Here is an 18,781-nt window from a genome sequence, read left to right on the forward strand (position 1 = left end):
TCCTCTCAAGCTCTGTCAGGTTGGATGGGGACCATCGGCTGACAGCCATTTTCAGGTCTCTCCTGAGATGTTTGATTGGGTTCAAGTCCGGGCTCTGGCTGGGCCACTCAAAGACATTCACAGAGTTGTCCCTAAGCCTCTCTTGTGTTGTCTTGGCTGTGTGCTTAGGGTCATTGTCCTGTTGGAATGTGAACCTTTGGCCCAGTCTAAGGTCCTGAGTGCTCTGGACCAGGTTTTCATTAAAGATATCTCTGCTGCGTTCAGCTTCTCCAGTATCATTTTCACATTCTTCTTTTGTTTTTAGCGATTTGCATTATTTGTGCATATTGCCACCTACAGGGCAGGGAGGAGCATTTTAATGGTAAAAAGGACTTAAATATGAATCTGTTTCTCACCCACACCAATCATATCACTTCTGAAGACATTGATTTAACCACTGTTACAAAAAGATGTAATACCACTGTTATTATGGATCACTTTTATGCTGCCTTTCTGTGCTTTTTGGACCTTCAAACTTCTGGTCACCATTCACTTGCATTGTGAGGAACTACATAGCGGAGACATTTTTCTAAAAATCTTTATTTGTGTTCAGCAGAAGAAAGAAAGTCATGCACATCTGGCATGTCATGAGGGTGAGTAAATGATGAGAGATTTTTCATTTACTCACCCTCATGTCTTTCAAAACCTGTAGGACTTTATTTCTTTCATGGAACACAAAAGGAGAAATTTATAGCAGAATGTCAAAGCTGAACGTTTCAATTCAATGAATGGTGGCCATGGCTTTTGAGCCATGATTTTGAAGTCAAGATTTTCAGTGAATACATTTCAGTTTATTTCTATCTCATAAATATCACATGGCTTTGTGTAATGTGTTTTTATGATGCTTTTATAGTGCTTGTTACCTTTCTGGCATGTTTGACATACTCTAGTCCCATCCCCTTTCACTCTATGGAAGAGAGCAGCTCAGACATTCTGCTAAACTTCTTTGGAATGACATGAGAGTAAGTAAATGATGACAGATTTTTGGAATGAACTATCCCTTTAAATGTTAGATCTGGTCAAACAGGTGACGCTTGATGGGTTATTAAAGATATTTGTAAAAGCTTTGAGGTGTTAAACAATCTGTTTGAAATTACATGAGCTACTTCCTTTTGCTTTAAGAAACCTTGGCAGGGCTCTTGGCAAGCAAATGAGGTTTAGTGCGTACAAGAAGGGCAATGCTGCTGCATGTTTCAAGATGTGTTTTCTTTTCCCTTTTTGGCCTTTATGTTTGATGAACGTGAGAAACATATTCCACCCCGCTACACCATCCCTCTGCGGGTTGTCTGGGGTCCATTTGTGTTGTACTTTTTCTTGCTACACATCAAGTCTGACTGTACAAAGAACGTTTTATTTGCCTCACCACAAACAATTTTTCAATTAGCCACTTTAGCATTTTACGACAGAAAGACAGTGAGAGCACAATTACATCTACTTGAAAAATTCCTTTGCTGCTATTTTTCGGACCATAACTTGAAATTACATGTATCTTTAAAACTATCATCCTACTCATTGAGTCACCCATTTTAAGCACTACACTCTAAAAAAGCAATTTTACAGGGGTTTATGCAATGTCTGCCCTTTGCAGAATCCTACACCACAGGATGTTTTGTGACGAAGAAACTAATTTAATTTCACTTGAAAGTTATGTTGACCAAAGGCGTCAAATATTGAGTATTGTTGCAGTTGATATAATAATAACAATTTGGTCATTGGAACATTGAATGTACAACATGAAATATGTTACACTTTGCTGAAACTCATTGTCTATTGCATCAGAAAGAAAAAAGTGAACACTTGGAAATCAAATTCCTGTCGCTTAAAAATATTTACACAAATGGTCTTGCAATAAATCATCCACTGTATAGTATTATGCTCCATTCCCAAGTTAGGAAAGGACATACTTTTGCACTCTTGAGTAAGTGGTGCAGATCTCAGATATAAGTAGCAATGCACAATTTAAAACAGTGCAGACATTAGTGTTTTTTATTTGGGTGAATGGGGGGGGGGGGTTCTCCAGATGCTTTTCAAGTCTAATTCTATTCTCTCTAACACAAGGGCAAGATAATAGAAGAGACATTTCACTGGCCAATGAGTACAGAATGAAATATGATAAATACCACTCAGACAATCCCATGTGAAATTTAGGAATTGCTTTTTGAGGTAAATGTCTTTGCATATAATTTGACACATCTTACACAGGATACCTCTTTTCGTGTGACCAGAGCAAACCACTCCCTAAGCTTGAGGTTTTCCTGGTCTTGGCAACGTCTGAGTCATAATAACACGTTAAAAAGCATTCCCATCAGCTTAGACTTTCAACTCTATGTCTCCTTGGACTGGCCATTTTCAGAAGCTGCAGTGGTCTGCAAAGAGGAGATGCAGGTTTTGCTCTGTCTCGTTTGTGCCTTTGGTCTTTTTGGTCAGTTTAGGCAAACACCTTTACCAGATATCAGGGAAGATAATGGATCAGTCCATCCAACAACACCTGCTCAGAATGACCTGTCTCTGGCAACTGTAAGTCCTTCAAATGTTCATACCTGTCTGCCATTACTGGGGTCGTACATACACTGTCGTCACAATCTACTGTATTCACTGTTACTATCATAATATGATATTTGAATTGCTCTAATGAGGAAAATTCCAGAGATATGTCTTTGTTGGTGAAACTTTTACAGTCATCTTCTAATCTCACTATCAAATATTTCATTAGTAGTAACCTTAGTATTTTATTTTCTATATTTATTCAGTCTTCTTTACTTACATGAGTGAATATATATATATATGGTACAAATGATAATTAAGTACAAAATAACAAATATCAGTTGTCTGTTATCGTGTCAAGCAACATATCTTTGAACTACTGGCATTATAAAATGAAAATTATATCAGACAAATCCAATGTTTCTGCAACCAAAATTATTAGTTCACCCTCATGCAATTCCAAAAAGCTGAGTGACTTTCTTCTGTGAAACACAAAAATAGACATTGCGCTCAGTCACTATTGAAATTATCTCATCATTTATTCATCCTCATTACATCTCCGATGTGTATGAATTTCTTTCTTCTGCAGATCACAAACTAAGATTTTTTGAATATTTCAGCTCTGTAGGTCAAATGCATTGAATGCGAATGGTGGCCAGAACTTTGAAGGTCCAAAAAGCAGCATAAAAGTATTCCATTAGACTCCAGTGGTTAAATCCATATCTTCAGAAGTGATATGATATTTAAGTCCTTTTACTATAAATTGTCCTTTCTGCCAGTAGGTGGCGACAGGCACAAAGAATGTGAATTGGCAAACAATAAATGTAGTAAAACAAGACTTGAATATTGATCTATGTCTCACTGAATGGTGACAAGCTTACATTACATCTCTTTTTGTGTTCTACTGAAGAAAGGAAGTCATACAGGTTTTGAACAACATGAAGGTGAGTAAATAATTTTTGTGTGAACTATCCCTTTTAAACAGATGACTTTCTTTTGAAAAGCAAACAGATGACAGGGCTAAGCTTATCCAGCCTACCAGGTGGATTAAACACAGGATGGAGGGAAAGCTGCAAATTGATACTTACTGTGGTGGTTCCTGCTTTTTTTTTTTTTTTTTTTAGAAATACCTGCAGCGATTCTACAGTTTCCAGGCAGATCCCACAGGCCGCAGGAGGAGAAGTCGTCCCTCTTTCTCTTCCAAACTGAAGGACATGCAGAGTTTTTTTGGGCTCAATAGAACAGGTACCCTTAACCCGGAGACGCTTTTAGTGATGAGGACACCCAGATGTGGTGTCTCAGATGTGGAAGATTACAGTCACAGACGTGGTAACAGGTGGAGGAAAAACCTCATCACTTATGGGTAATTACTATATTTATATTTAATGAGTTAATTAAGCAATATCACACATCAAGAGTGCTGTTGTATTGACAGTGTTAGGAGGTTTACTTTTAAAATGTATTCCGTTACAGATTACTGAATACTGAATACATGCTGTATAATGGCATTTGTAAAGTATTCTGTTTATTACGCAAGGTAAGTAACCCAATAACAAGTTAATAACAAGTGAAATAAAAGTCAGTACAGTAAGACTCCATACACATATATTAAAAATATACTCTCTGAAAAAAGCCCCAAAATCTTATGCAGTGTTGCTTATAGAACAAGTTCATGAAAATGTATCTTGTTTTGAGGATTTTTATAACTTTTTACAGGAAAGCAATACAACAATTATCATCAAGAATATAATATATTTTTGTAGTACATCTGTGCCCTAATATCAAAGGTCTCTTCATTAATCAAAATACTTTTTGAACATAACTGTATTCTGATTACCAATTTTCATTGTAACTGTAATGGAAAACAGCTACTACAATTTAGCATTTTAAATACTCAATCCTGTTACTTGAATTCAGTTACTCCTCAACCCTGTATTGATAGTCAGCACAACAGCACAACTGAAGATGTTACTATTGAGTCATTTACATTTCAGACACAATATAATCAGTTACCTTGCCTTTTTTTTCCTCCTAATGAAAATAGTTCCAAATAAAGCCAACCAGGATCAACAGCAAGCGGAGTGACAAAGAATCATCATAGCTGTTATATTAAATGATTTTTTAATAAAATGACAAGCAGAAAATTGCCTTTCTGAACGATATGAATGAAATAGGTGCAATGAAATATCACAGCTGTCTACTGTTGCTTTTTGCAATGTAAAGTTCTAGAACTGTTAAAATCACTTACAGCGCCTATAAATTTCAGCATTCTTGGAAAATCAAATAAGAGCAACAGAAGTAACAGTAACTGTTGTATAAACCATATGAAATACTCATATTTGTGATGATGACTCACCATGTACGGTAATGTGAGGGCTGCATTCTTACAGTGTTGGGAGGTATACCAGTGACTTACCAGTGAATACAGTGGACACTCTGATAGCATTGGCTTTGGATGTATGGGCAAAGGCCAGCCCTCTTACCTTCCTCAGGTCATACTCTCACCAGGCAGATATCATGGTGGAGTTTGTCAGTAATGGTAAGCTAGCGTCTCTGTTGTGTGCACATTCTTACTTGTAGGAGATTGTTTTTCATGTGTTTATTTGGCCATGTTCCATACATATAGAACATGGTGACTCCTTCCCTTTTGATGGTCCTGAAGGCACACTGGCTCACGCTTTCGGCCCAGGGGAAGGCATTGGTGGGGACGTTCACTTTGACGAAGCTGAAGTGTGGACAGCTGGGCCTAAAGGTTGTATTTTTTATAATTTTTCAAAGTTAATAACTAACATTTATTGTACAAAAGTAACCAAAATGCCTTTTAAATGCATTAATATTGCCATGAACTGCATAATGCATATAATGCTAAACTACTAACACTACAATGGCTGAATTGGAAAATTGACAATTTCGGTTTTTTTTTTACAATTTTCATGGTCTCGTCAGTCAATAATTCACTGTGCAATACACATTGTAGTTAGGACAAACCATGTCTACCCTCGGAGCAAAGTAGTCTGGGTCGTATTTTCTTCCCTACTTTTTGTAGTTCTACAGTCATGGTTTTTAAGAATAAGGGGATGTCAGGGGGCCCTGGGTAGCTTAGCGAGTATTGACGCTGACTACCACACTTGGAGTCGTGAGTTCGAATCCAGGGCATGCTGAGTGACTCCAGCTATGTCTCCTAAGCAACCAAATTGGCCCGATTGCTAGGGAGGGTGGAGTCACATGGGGTAACCTCCTCTTGGTCGCGATTGGGGGTTCTCTCTCTCAATGGGGAACATGGTAATTCGTGCGCGGTTTGCGGAGAGTAGCATGAGCCTCCCGTGCTGTGAGACTCCATGTTGTCATGCATAATGAGCCACGTGATAAGATGTGTGGATTGGCTGTCTCAGAGGCAGAGGCAACTGAGACTTGTCCTCCGCCACACGGATTTAGGTGAGTAATCGCGCCACCATGAGGACCTACTAAGTAGAGGGAACTGGGCATTCCAAATTGGGAAAAAAGGGGATAAAATAAAAGAATGAGTGGATGTCATGCAGCCTGTTCATGTTGGCATCTGACTAATTTTGCTAGCTGCTACCAAGTTACCGATGCATTTAAGGCAAAATACCATAGATAATACCATATCATCTTCTCACTTTTAAAGGGGTCATGACATGGGGAATACAATTTTCCTTGATCTTTTGACATACTAGATGTCATTGTTCTATAAAAACATACTGCAAATTTCATAACTGAAAACGTCCTCCTTAATAGAAAAAGACGATTTATTTAAACCATGGGTGTCAAACTCATTTTTGCTCACATGCCGGTTTGGACCTTGCAACATTGCTTGGGGGTCGTAAATTATATATAGAAATTATATACAGTACTGTGCAAAAGTCTTAGGCACATAAGATGTCTCACAAAAGCATTTGTCTTAAGATGGTTATTTGTATCTTCAGCTTTAGTGTGTTAGACTCCCAAACATACTTTTGCAAATAGAAATGATTAGAATAGAAGAACAGGGAGCCCTGCAACAGATGTCATGGCCCCCACAAAGCCCCCCACTGAGCATAATATCAGTCTGAGATTACATTAAGTGACAGAAGCAGTTGAGACAGCCTAAATAAATATAAGAACTGTGGTGAATTCTCCAAGAAGCTTGGAACACCTTATCTGCCAACAACCAAGAAAACCCGTGTCCTGTTGTATTTAGGAGAATTGGTGCTGTTTTAAAGGCAAAGATGGTCACACCGAATATTGATTTAGATTTTTTATGTTTACTGGACTTTGTATGACATTAAGTGATTAATGAAAATTATTTATGGCATTATTTTTGAAGACATCCTCACAATGCCTAAAACCTTTGCACAGTACTGTATACCGTATATATATATATATATATTTACTTTAACTTTGTTGATATCACTTTAAATAATACACTTTATGAATTAAAATGATTATCTTTAACAAAAGACATGACATGGGTGCAACTTACAGAAAATCATATTCATTCTGCCCCTCTGAGTAATTCATTAAGTTCATTGACCATTCACTGATTTATAACAAGAACCCGTGAGCTGGTGAATAACTGTTTTAAAAGTACCGGCTCATAAATGTAACTTAGTCATGAATCGGACCAAACCAGTCACCATGTTTGTTGTTGAGTACAGTAACACAACGCTATAGAAAGGTGCACTGTTCGTCCTCCACCACCTGTATTGAGGCACGTCACTACGCCACCATGAGGACTTAGAGCACATCGGGAATTGGGAAGAAAAGAGGAGAAAATCCTATTTTCATATGTCATGACTGTGTTGACACCGGGCATGTTGAGTTTGTTTACACCGGGCAGGTTGACACAAAATTTCTAAACCATTTATTTGCGTTGTTGGCAGTAGTAGTGCCACTGTGTGCAGTGCAAAATGGAACGGGACATCCGTTTGCTGTTGACGCAACACAACGTGCCGCAACGGATGCTTCCATTTGTAGACAGCATCATTGATTATAATGGGTTCTATTAATTTTGACGTGACTCTTGCATCTGGTGTAGACAGAGTGTTAACAGTTGTGCTAATATATTCAGATGCAATGTGTTGGATGTGAGTTGTGTGTAAACTCTGACATTTAGTTTTATAATGTTGTTGAGCTGGTTCATCTCTTCCAATTTAGTTTAAAAAATGGCTGTATTCAAGCGGCTGCATGATGCTATCCAATCATTACAGTGGCCGTTTACATTGAAGTTTTAAGGAGGCGCTTATGCCAAAACCAAGCATTTCAGACAGAGGGCCAAAAAACAGGGTGGAAACAGGGTAGATAATAAAACTATATAAAAAAAGAGCATAATATGTATAAGAATTGCTTATTTATAAGTCTATTTTTCTTAGCTATGCATGATTGTATGGGTTATTTGCATTTTATTACTTGCATTTAGCATTGTTTTTTCCATGCTGTCCAAGTCCCTATAAGATCAGACCTGTCACTCATTATTGGGTTGTGACCAACCAGTTGAAAACAGTTGATGGACAAGTCAATAACAAAGGTTTTCTCACTTTTATCTGCAGGATTTGACCTGTATCTGGTAGCCGCACATGAGTTTGGTCATGCACTTGGTTTGAAACACTCGCAAAGCCCAGAATCAGTGATGTATCCAAAATACAAACATAGAAAAACATACAATCTTCTCTCCAGTGAAGATATCATAAATATCAACACACTCTATGGTAATACATAAATCACATCTCACAGTCTATGACCGTGAATTATTATAATGTCACAGTTTTCCACATTTCTGTGGGAGATCACATTGATATGTTCTTTGTGTTCAACAGGTCCAAGGAACAAACAGCCCTCTCCATCTTCAAGATTTAGTTGGAGTTATCCCAGTAACCCCTGGTACAGTGGTTCTTATTTCCCTGTACCATTAAAGGACATGTGCAATCCCGACTTGACTTTTGATGCCGTAACTACTGTAGGAGAAGCTATTTTCTTTTTCAGGGACAAGTAAGTTCATTTCTTACTTGAGTTGGCTGCTTTTACAACTATATTGAAGACAAAAATAAGATCAATTATATAGAAGCTTTTGAAACAGTTATTTGAAATCAGTTTTTGTCTGTGAAGATTCTAAGTTATGATCATCGTTAAAGGTCTTCTAGTATTAATTTAGAAGCAACTGGTTGTGTTGCTATGAGTAGCATTTTATTATTATTGTTTTGTTTAGAAACTTATTGTCCAAAATGTGTGCATCTTTTACACTTCAAAACAAACATGTGTTATTAACTAGGCAAACATACAAACACAACAGTATGAAAAACATAAAAAGTGTCAAATATATAAAACAGGAATATTAATGAAATTATTGCTCTTGAATAAATGCCATTAGACTCTCACTTATCACATGCAAAGACATTATGATACTGTATTATAATATAAAATATAAATATAAACTCTAATTGTACTCTTTCAGGTACTTGTGGATCAAGCACAATAACCAAAATGATATAAAGGAAGGTCCCATCAGCAATTTTATGCCAAATATTGATCGTAAGATCGACGCTGCTTATTGGGTGCCACAGCGATCAACAGCCTATCTGTTCAATGGTACAGAGATTGTTAAAGTAATGCACTTCAAGATTACTTTCAAGATTTTAAACAATACATGAGTCTTTTATTGTCTTCAACACAGGGACCAATTTCTGGACTGTTAAAGGATCCCAAGTAAAATGCAGAGCAAAAAACATCAGCAGCTTGGGATTCCCATCATGGGTACAGCAGATAGATGCTGCGGTCCACATTCACAAAACTGTGCACACTCTGTTCTTCACTGAGCACTTGTACTGGAGGTGATCTATAAAGATTCAACAGCAAATTATAGCTTAAATCACTTCTAATTGCATGACTTATATTGGAGATGTTTTACCCCAGGTATAATGAACACTACAAGACTATGAACGACTCAAGCCCTCGTAACATTTCTGATGATTTCCCAGGAATTAATGGACCCATAAGTGCAGCGCTTTATAAAGATGGTGGGTACTAGATTAGGGTTCATATTGCTATACATTATTATAATCAGTGAAGGTTTATTTAAAGGTGCACTCAATCATTTTTTGTTTATGTTCCACTGGCAAATATGCCGCCTTCAGCTTGTATTAATACTAAGCAGGATGTGGATGCATCATTATGCTAGAGCAGGAGTTCTCAACAGGGGCATTCAAAGGATGCCAGGGGGTGCTGAGAGCAATTTAGTAAAGAGGGGGGCGTTATGTTACAAATGGGGGCGTTTATCAGTCATAATAATCAAATCTATTATCAAGTTCCTCTTTGCATTAAAACATTTATCTAGGCTTGGAGTATATCAGTTGGTTCTCAATTATATGGGTTTGTATATATTTGTACTGGTTCATCTGATTTTGATGTCTAGCGACTCATCTGAAGTATCTGGTTTAGCAGCGTCAAATACACAGGCAGAGGCACAACCTCTGCTAATGCACCTGTATGGCTCTGTAGATGGATATGGCTCAATGTACAGACCAGTGCGAGGGCAAAGAAGGTGCGTTTTTACTCGCAGACCGGTCTTACTGTTGTTGATACGAGTAAATTTACATCTACATCCAACTCAATATCAGTGATGTAATGTAGAACGAGCATTTCAGTGGAGCAAAATATGCAATATTATTGGTCTATTGGTAAGGGAATGAAGTAGGGGCAATTGATCAAAAAAGTTCACCACTGTGAAAAGCAAACTTTTTCAGTTACCAATGCCATTATATAGAAATGCACTATAAGCATTTCAGCTAATGAAAGGGTCAAATAACAGGGGATTTACCGAGATAATGTGAATAGTTTTTGGCTGGTCATGTGATCCCAACATGGCGACTCCAATGAGGTGACTCACTCCATGTAAAATAAAACAGTTTTTATGAAGCTATTGTTATGACTGGAGCCTTCTACTCATGTAAGTGTATTTTATTATAAAACAAAATCGAAATTCCTGTTCATTTTGTGTAAAATGTTATTAAATGAATAGTTCACCCAAAAATGAAAATTATCTCATCATTTACTCACCCTCATGCCACCCTAGATGTGGATGATTTTTTTCTTCTTCTGACGAACACAAAGAAAGATATCAGCTCTGTAGGTCCATACAATGCAAGAAAATGGTGATCAAAACTTTGAAGCTCCAAAAAGCATATAAAGGTAGCATAAATGTAAATCATAAGACTCCAGTGGTTTAATCCATGTCTTCTGAAGCATTCCAATTGATTTTGCTAATCTTGTAGGCTCCCTTGATAGAAGGGCTCTGCGCATGCACTTGATGGTGCTAGGAAGTGTAATCAAGCTTGAAATCAAGATTGCGAGGAGACTCTTGTTGTCAAGATTTATAGTAAAAAAAAATATATATATATATATATATATATATATATATATATATATATATATATATATATATTACGAGTTATATTTTGCTCTGTTCTCACCCAAAACTGATTGGATTGCTTCAGAAAACATACAGTAGATTAAACCAATGTTTCACATGGAGTCACATGGATTACTTTTATGCTGCCTTTATGTGCTTTTTGAAGCTTCAAAGTTTGTGTTGCACAGAAGAAAGAAAGTCCTACACATCTGGGATAGCATGAGGGTGAGTAAATGATGAGAGTATTTTCAGTTTTGTGTGAACTATTCCTTTAATTAGGTGCACCTTTAACACATCTTCTTTCCTTGACCTTTTATTTATGTAGTTTAAGTTAAATCACAACTTTATTTTAAGATTTTTTCCATAATCCTGTTTTCTTTTGTTTTGTTTTTTTTTAGGCTCTCTTCATTTCTTTGTTGGTTCAGATGTGTACAAATATGACTTCAAACAAAAGGAAATTATTGGAGCTGATAAAACCACTTCCTGGCTTGGATGTTAATAGACATTCTTTAGACTAATAGCTGCTGAACCTAACTCCTTTTTAATGGTGCATTGAGTAATTGTTCAACGTAATAAATGCTGATGTGTTGACTTCCTTGAGTGTAAACACTGTGTCTCTGTGGTGCTTTCAAAACATTGCACTGGTTTAGCCAATAATGTCTGTAATGTGTGTTTGAGAGGTCAGACGTGGCTTCTGGCACAATTGACTTCTGGCTCAGCCAATGGCATGAGTTTGGGACAGGTCTACCTCAGGAAACCTGTTTGGAAACAATCTTTTTTGTACAGTATATACAAATTTCAAACATGCCACATGTGTTTGTATTTCTCATGATAACTGCTATCCTCTTTAGAATGCTGACTGTATGCAAATATAGCCGATGTGCCAAAATATGATGCAGATTAAAATAAAGATTTTTCAACCAACAATAAAACATTTGTTTAGATTTTGATCTCCCTGTGTGTAACATTACTTCTAATGAAAATGACTTGTTTGGCATTCAGTTCAGTACTTGCATGACTGAGGTAAACCAAAGAACTTCAACCTGAATACGCACTATATGATGTACTGTATATTCATGATTATAATAAAGAAAAGCACAGAGGAAATGTAAACTCCTTTTCATGCAAAATAAAACCTATGCATTACACTAAAGCTTATTAAGGTAAACTCAATTCAGAATATAAAATAATTTCAATTAAAACATGACACATTCATTACTCTTTCTATAACCCCCAATGACTTATGATGAAAGGCAAGACATGAGCTCATATGGGTTTTTGTGGATATAGTAACCACTAAATGCATGTCAGTAAATTCTGGGTTGGGGCACGTGATCACTTATTATCATAAAGTATGCAAAGCTGTATAAGCCACAGGTAGCATAAAAACAAGAACGTGATTGTGAGATGTTAATAATGAGCTGGTTGTGGCCTTGGATCTTGTTGTGTTGGACCGTGAATACAGACAGCGTAAGGACTTCATCCGTGACTCTTGAGAGCGCAAGCCTAGAGGACATCCAACATGCTCAGGTTTGTCTGTTTCTCTACATTTTCTACATATTTTATTTTATTCGGCTCCTTTGATTTGTATTAGATGGCATTTATAGCTATTTTAAAGATCTTCTGCTTATACAGTTATATAAGATGTTCAACGTCTATCTGCTTGTCCATCAAGAATATGTCATCAGACTCTGTCATTTATGTTGAATGTCCATTAGAGTCCACATTGAAAATCTGGGGTTCAAAATGTAATTAAACATAGAAATAAACAAAGTTGAGAAATATTCTGCCGTATGTTATGACATTAATCAAATAATCAAATATGTGACATTAAATACCTGATCTACGTAGTATGAAATGTCAGATTTCCTGCCAAATGCTAGAAGAAATTCTGAAATTCATGTGCATTTTTCAATTCAACTTTTCTCTCAAATTGTAATGCTGATGATATACTTTGCAATAATACATAAAAAAATTTTTTTAAATAAAGCTATATAAAATAATTTCACAAGTGTACTCTTGAACCTCCAAATATGTTTGGAAAGTAGACACTGTTACAAAAAGGGAATTTAAAAAAAATCATTCATTGACTGTCAGAAAACAGCATATTCCATTGAAAACCATTGTAACTTTACGTTTAGAAAAGTCCATGTTAATTTGAAACTTTTTTCCACTGATTTAAGCAAATATTAATGCTTCCTAAAATTGATCTCCTTATTGACAGGAATACCTGCAGCAGTTCTATCGACTGAAACTGAGCGGAAGCCGTCGCATTAAGAGGCATGCTGATCTCATGAAGGAGAAGATCAGAGAAATGCAACATTTCTTTGGCTTGAAGAAAAGTGGTCTTCTGGATCAGGAAACCTTGGCTGTTATAAAAAAAGAAAGATGCGGCATTCCTGATGTGGAGAATTTCAGCTTGTATCTTGGACGTCCAAAATGGAAAAGCAACACCATAACTTACAGGTCAAGCCGAGATACATTTTACACCTTGATGGATTTTGCAGCGATATCGTCCCTTAATAACTTATTATTCCTTTAATTTTAATGATAGTTTCTTAAGTTAGAATAAGAGTATTATCCTTAATGAGCTTATCCTTCCAGTTTGTCTTTGTTTTATTGGGTATTAGTGTGTTTAGTTGACTAAGAAAAGCCTCAGGCGTTTGTTTGTTTGTTTGTTATTCCTCCCACTAAAGCTCTCAGGTTACTACATGTCTTTTTAAGGTGTGGCTTTCATTAATCCTACAGGATTGCGAGGTATACCCCTGATCTCAGTCGTGAAGAGGTGGAGAAGTCCTTGCGTATGGCCCTAAAAGTATGGAGTGATGCAGCTCCTTTGAGGTTTGTCCAAGTAAACGACAGCAAAGCAGATATTACATTATCCTTCAACTCCAAAGGTACATTTTAATCTTCAGTTTCTTACTTGGAAAACAACTTTCTTGAGGTTTTTGAAAACCTTTTCAACCTCCTGAGACCCGAGGATGCTGCTGTGTGCATTTTCCATTCCCCCTTTTAATTTGTAAGTAGTAGCTCCTAAGAAACATGCAAAAAAGAGTGTTGGTAATTAATGTTTTTGAGATGTTACAGACATCAGAAATTTGCATAATTAATTATAATTCAAAGTAATGGTCAGCATAAAAATTCTGAATAGAATTTCTGAATCTATGTACTGATTAAGTACTGATTATCATTGTCCCATGTCTGCCAAACATGTTGAGCAATAAAAACATCATCTGCAGCCTGAAACTGAACTTTTGTCTGGATGTTAATAGGAAAGCTATAGGATGCTACCTTGCTTCCTAATTAGTGAATGACTTAACCTCCAGTGTGCAGTTTGAAATGCACCTTATTTTCATCCTATCTCTTTATAAAGCATCTGAAAGCAAAATTGTCCAGATTTTGAATAAACACATTGATTCTCACATAATATAGTGAATATATGGTATTTTAAGGAAAAAGAGCCTATATTACATGTACGTGGTCATTGGGTTTAACAGTGTGCTGTTTTGCTGATGACATTTTTAATGTTATGGTTAGGTTTAGATAAGGGGTTTGGGTAAGGGCATAATATTAATAAGCATATCCTTAACACCTCGTGCGTGAAACTAACAAATATTTCTGCATTAGACATCCGGCCATTTGCACGTGATGAAAACGTACAAATTTATACAACAAACTCGTACGAAATCATCCGAAAAAGCCAACTCATAAAATATGTCAAACTTTTCATAATATACATATTTTCATAATTTCAAAACATAATGTCCACACATGTGGACTCAGGGTCTCAGGAGGTTAAAACACAATAGGCAACTGCTCAAGAACGTCTAAAATTTGCCATCTTGTTCTTTTGTAGCTCATGGAGACTTCTTCCCTTTTGATGGCCCAAGCGGGGTGCTAGCTCATGCCTTCGAGCCTGGAGACGACATTGGAGGAGATGTACACTTTGATGATGATGAAAGGTGGACAGTGGGATGTAGCAGGCCAGGTAAAGCAACATTGAATCATGTACATGATGCAACACCTTTATTAGTTAAATGGAACCATTTCAATTAATAAGTGCATGGGAGTAACCTGATTTAGTAGTCCATATTTGTAATTCATAATGCTGTTTATTAATTTTGATGATTTGGATGACACTACAGGTTATAATCTGTTCTCTGTGGCTGCACATGAGCTTGGTCACTCTTTAGGACTGGCACACTCAAGGGACCCAACTGCTCTTATGTATCCAATGTACAAGTTCATCAATGCTGCCACATTCAAACTTCCAAGAGACGACACACTGGGGATCCAAGCTCTTTATGGTGAGTTGCTTCACTAATTGTCTCTAAGTGCAGTACTTTGAGGTGTCATGGTCAAGTGTCCTTTTTGTAATGACAAACGTTTATTGTTGATAGGAAAGAAAACAAGACAACAGAAGCCACTTGAAATTCTAAATAAGTGTGATCCAAACTTTTCTCTTGATGCAGTGACGGTACTCGGAAAAGAAATAATTTTCTTTAAAAACAGGTAATTGTAATATTGCAACAATAACTGTAGTTCATGTAGAAAAGTTCAAGTAAAGTTCTTGAGCTTCCCCTCATTAAGTGTAAGGACATCTTGTACTTGTAACCTCACTAGTTACATGTGGATGAGAACAATTTGGAAGACATATTGGAACAGGCTGAAAGAAGGTCCTCAGAGTGTTTTTCTGCCAGGCATCCCATCACATGTAGATGCGGCCTATGACATTCCATCTAAAGGGGTGGTTTATATCTTCACAGGTAAGAAAAAAGTAAATAAAAAACTGTTCTAACATTACATAGTTCATATTATCACATACATATTAGTGTATGCTGATTTAATTTTATGGGTAATAAATGCTCAATACAATTATTCAGATTGAGGAGTTGTTAAAGGGATATTTCACCCAAAAAGGAAAATTCTCTCATCATTTACTCACCCTCATGACATCCCAGACGTGTATGACTTACTTTCTTCTGCTGAACACAAACAAATATTTTTAGAAGAATATCTCAGCTCTGCAGTTCCATACCATGCAAATGAATGGTGACCAGGCATTTGAAGCTCCAAAAAGGAGATGAAGTCTGCATTAACATAATCCATCTCACTTCAGTGGTTTAATCAATGTCTTCTGAAAGGATCCATTTGGTTTTGGATGAGCACAGACCAAAATGTAACACATTTTTCATCAGTCCATATCAGTCCTTTGCAGTCTCTAGGCATGATCATTATTTCAAGCTTGATTACACTTCTTAGTGCTTTATGCATGCACAGAGCTCTAGATGGCGCTATTGGAAGTGTAATTGAGCTTGAAATCATGATCGCAAAGGAGACTGCTGTCAAGATGTACAGAGAAAAGGGAGTTACTTTTTGGTCTGTTCTCGCCCAAAACCAACAGGATCACTTTAGAAGACTTTGATTAAACCACTAAAGTCTTAATGATTACTTTTATGCAGACTTCATCTCCTTTTTGTAGCTTCAAAGGCCTGATCACCATTCACTTGCATGGAATGGACCTACAGATCGGAGATATTCTTCTAAATAGCTTTGTGTTCAGTAGAAGTAAGTCATACACATCTAGGATGTCATCAGGGTGAGTAAATGATGAGAAATTTTCAGTTTTGGGTGAACTATCCTTTTAATGAATTGATTAAATTAGACAATTCGACAAACAAGGATGAAAACATTTATTTGAATGAAAAAAAAAAAACACTTTTTTACCCTCATAAAAAACTGAAAATCAAATCCATGAGCGCAATCGGATTATGAAAATGTCATTTTCAGCATGTCCATCACTTTTGTATTTGCCAGGTCCTAAATATTGGGTGGTTCAGAAACTGGGAGCCAAGAGCTTTCATTACGGTTCTATTTATGAGTATGGATTTCCAAAAACATTGAAACACATAGATGCTGCTGTTCATATCAGTGAATATGGAAAGACCTACTTTTTCACAGGAGACTACTATTTCAGGTAATACCATATATTTTTTGTTTCAAAACTGCAAAAGAAGCTTGTTGAAAATCCTTACTGAGTAGTCTCAGTGAGGATAGAACTTATTTCAGACATTGCCACAAAGACTCAAATTCCCTTTTTTATAGTTTTAATGAGAAAAGTGGTGTGATGGATCTTGGATTTCCAAGGAAAATTCGTAAGGACTGGCCCGGTGTTGTTGGGAAAGTGGTTGCAGCTTTTGAACTCACAGGTAATAAAATACTTTTTATGTTGTATTTTCTTTTTAAATCTCTTTCTCCTGGAATGATATATGTGTTCTCCAACAGGAAATATTCATCTCTTCTGTAAATCAAAAGCATTTATCTTCAGTCATGAGAAGAGACGTTTGCTGCACACTATGAATACAAATATTTGGCTTGGCTGCAGAGCTGAAAAATGAACATTTACACCTGTGATAAACAAGCACAGGAAGGATATGTGTACATGACTTTGTTCCCCAACCCTGTAGCTGTACAACTTCAAGAGCTGGAGATTTGAATCTGTTATGTGGTTATAAAATTATATCAATGACCCAGTTTTATACAAAAAACTGCAGCCACAACATTAAAATCACTTGCCTAATATTGTGTAGGTCCCCCTCATGCCACCAAAACAGCACCAGGAATAGCTGAGATGATATTCCTCTCACCACAATTGTATAGAGCGGTTATCTGAGTTACCATCAACTCTGTCAGTTGAAACCAGTCTGGCCATTCTCTGTTGACCTCTCTCATCAAAATCGGAATCAGAAAATATTCAGACCAGCCCGTCTGGCACCAACAATCATCCAAGTGATCTAATCAGCCGATCATGTGGCAGCAGTGCAGTGCAGTGCATAACATCATGCAGATACGGGTCAGAAGCTTCAGTTATTGTTCACATCAACCATCAAATTGGGAAAAATGTGATCCCTGTGATTTGGAGCGTGGCATAATTGTTGGTGCCAGACGGGCTGGTTTGAGTATTACTGTAACTGCTGATCTCCTTGGATTTTCACACACAACAGTCTCTATAATTAACTCAGAATGATGCCAAAAACAAAAAACATCCAGTGAGCAGCAGTTCTTGTTGATGAGAAAGGTCATAAATGAATGGACAGACTGGTTCAAACTGACAGAGTCTATGGTAAATCAGATAAACGCTCTGTACAATTGTATCAGCTATTCTGAGATGCAGGTTGGTGTTGTTTTGGCAGCACGAAGGGAACCTACACAATATTAAACAGGTGTTTTTAATGTTGTGGCTGATCAGTGTATATTCAAATTCTATGAAAACAATCCCTGCATATGCAATATATATATATATATATATATATAATCTCAATGCACTATGAAACCTCCTATACATGGTTCTTTTAAAATATATTTTAACATCAAGCAACAATTATTCAACTGCTGATTACAATGAACTATTGTATGTATTTTTTTTTTTAAATATGAACATATAGCTAAGCATTTTCAAATGAACACCTTAGAAAAATACATTGAAAGGTTGAAGTCCTCATATGGCCTGGAAATCACTTGAAAAAAGACAAAAAGAGGTAAAAGCCCTACTAAGCAAAACTGTGTTGATATGGCTAAGACATTGTGTCTCTGATTTAAGCTGATATGGCTATAGATGTTATATATTGTGTAATTACCTAAATAGTTGGGATTAGCAATCAAAACAAGATTGGTTGGCAACAAATAAAAACATGAAAAGTCTAGCCGGCTCATTCTCAAAATTACTGTTGTTAACATGTCATTATAACTCTGTATACATGTATAATGCGAAGCAGTTGGGCTGAATGATTTATCGTAGCCTGCAGCCTTGACAGGACTTTGCTTGTCCTGATTTCAATCTAAATGCCCTCATTTTAC

At 36.6% G+C, this 18,781-nt stretch overlaps 2 protein-coding genes across 2 annotated transcripts; both read left to right on the forward strand.

Annotated features, from left to right (window-relative positions):
- Positions 1 to 2,350: 2,350 nt before the first annotated feature.
- Positions 2,351 to 11,947, forward strand: mmp20b (matrix metallopeptidase 20b (enamelysin)). The gene is made up of 10 exons (XM_052107090.1): positions 2,351 to 2,556; positions 3,648 to 3,886; positions 4,914 to 5,062; positions 5,150 to 5,275; positions 8,070 to 8,228; positions 8,337 to 8,508; positions 8,972 to 9,105; positions 9,191 to 9,347; positions 9,430 to 9,533; positions 11,323 to 11,947. The coding sequence occupies exons 1-10, from the start codon at positions 2,419 to 2,421 to the stop codon at positions 11,421 to 11,423; spliced, it is 1,479 nt and encodes a 492-aa protein (XP_051963050.1). The 5' UTR covers positions 2,351 to 2,418; the 3' UTR covers positions 11,424 to 11,947.
- A 393-nt stretch (positions 11,948 to 12,340) lies between these two features.
- On the forward strand, positions 12,341 to 17,504 carry mmp20a (matrix metallopeptidase 20a (enamelysin)). The gene is made up of 10 exons (XM_052106593.1): positions 12,341 to 12,454; positions 13,149 to 13,390; positions 13,673 to 13,821; positions 14,781 to 14,912; positions 15,070 to 15,231; positions 15,325 to 15,436; positions 15,548 to 15,690; positions 16,742 to 16,901; positions 17,030 to 17,133; positions 17,210 to 17,504. The coding sequence occupies exons 1-10, from the start codon at positions 12,341 to 12,343 to the stop codon at positions 17,320 to 17,322; spliced, it is 1,431 nt and encodes a 476-aa protein (XP_051962553.1). The 3' UTR covers positions 17,323 to 17,504.
- Positions 17,505 to 18,781: the final 1,277 nt, after the last annotated feature.

Source organism: Xyrauchen texanus, chromosome 36 (genome assembly GCF_025860055.1).
Source record: "Xyrauchen texanus isolate HMW12.3.18 chromosome 36, RBS_HiC_50CHRs, whole genome shotgun sequence".
In the NCBI taxonomy this organism is placed as follows: Eukaryota; Metazoa; Chordata; class Actinopteri; order Cypriniformes; family Catostomidae; genus Xyrauchen; species Xyrauchen texanus.

What these genes read in the sequence shown, in the direction of transcription:
- mmp20b (XM_052107090.1), top strand. Translation starts at nt 2,419, where the DNA reads ATGCAGGTTTTGCTCTGTCTCGTTTGTGCCTTTGGTCTTTTTGGTCAG. An exon ending in ACTGAGCACTTGTACTGGAG is followed by an intron (nt 9,348 to 9,429) that starts GTGATCTATAAA and finishes GTTTTACCCCAG; the next exon opens with GTATAATGAACACTACAAGA. An exon ending in TGCAGCGCTTTATAAAGATG is followed by an intron (nt 9,534 to 11,322) that starts GTGGGTACTAGA and finishes GTTTTTTTTTAG; the next exon opens with GCTCTCTTCATTTCTTTGTT.
- mmp20a (XM_052106593.1), top strand. Translation starts at nt 12,341, where the DNA reads ATGAGCTGGTTGTGGCCTTGGATCTTGTTGTGTTGGACCGTGAATACA. An exon ending in GGGGATCCAAGCTCTTTATG is followed by an intron (nt 15,232 to 15,324) that starts GTGAGTTGCTTC and finishes TATTGTTGATAG; the next exon opens with GAAAGAAAACAAGACAACAG. An exon ending in GGTGGTTTATATCTTCACAG is followed by an intron (nt 15,691 to 16,741) that starts GTAAGAAAAAAG and finishes TGTATTTGCCAG; the next exon opens with GTCCTAAATATTGGGTGGTT.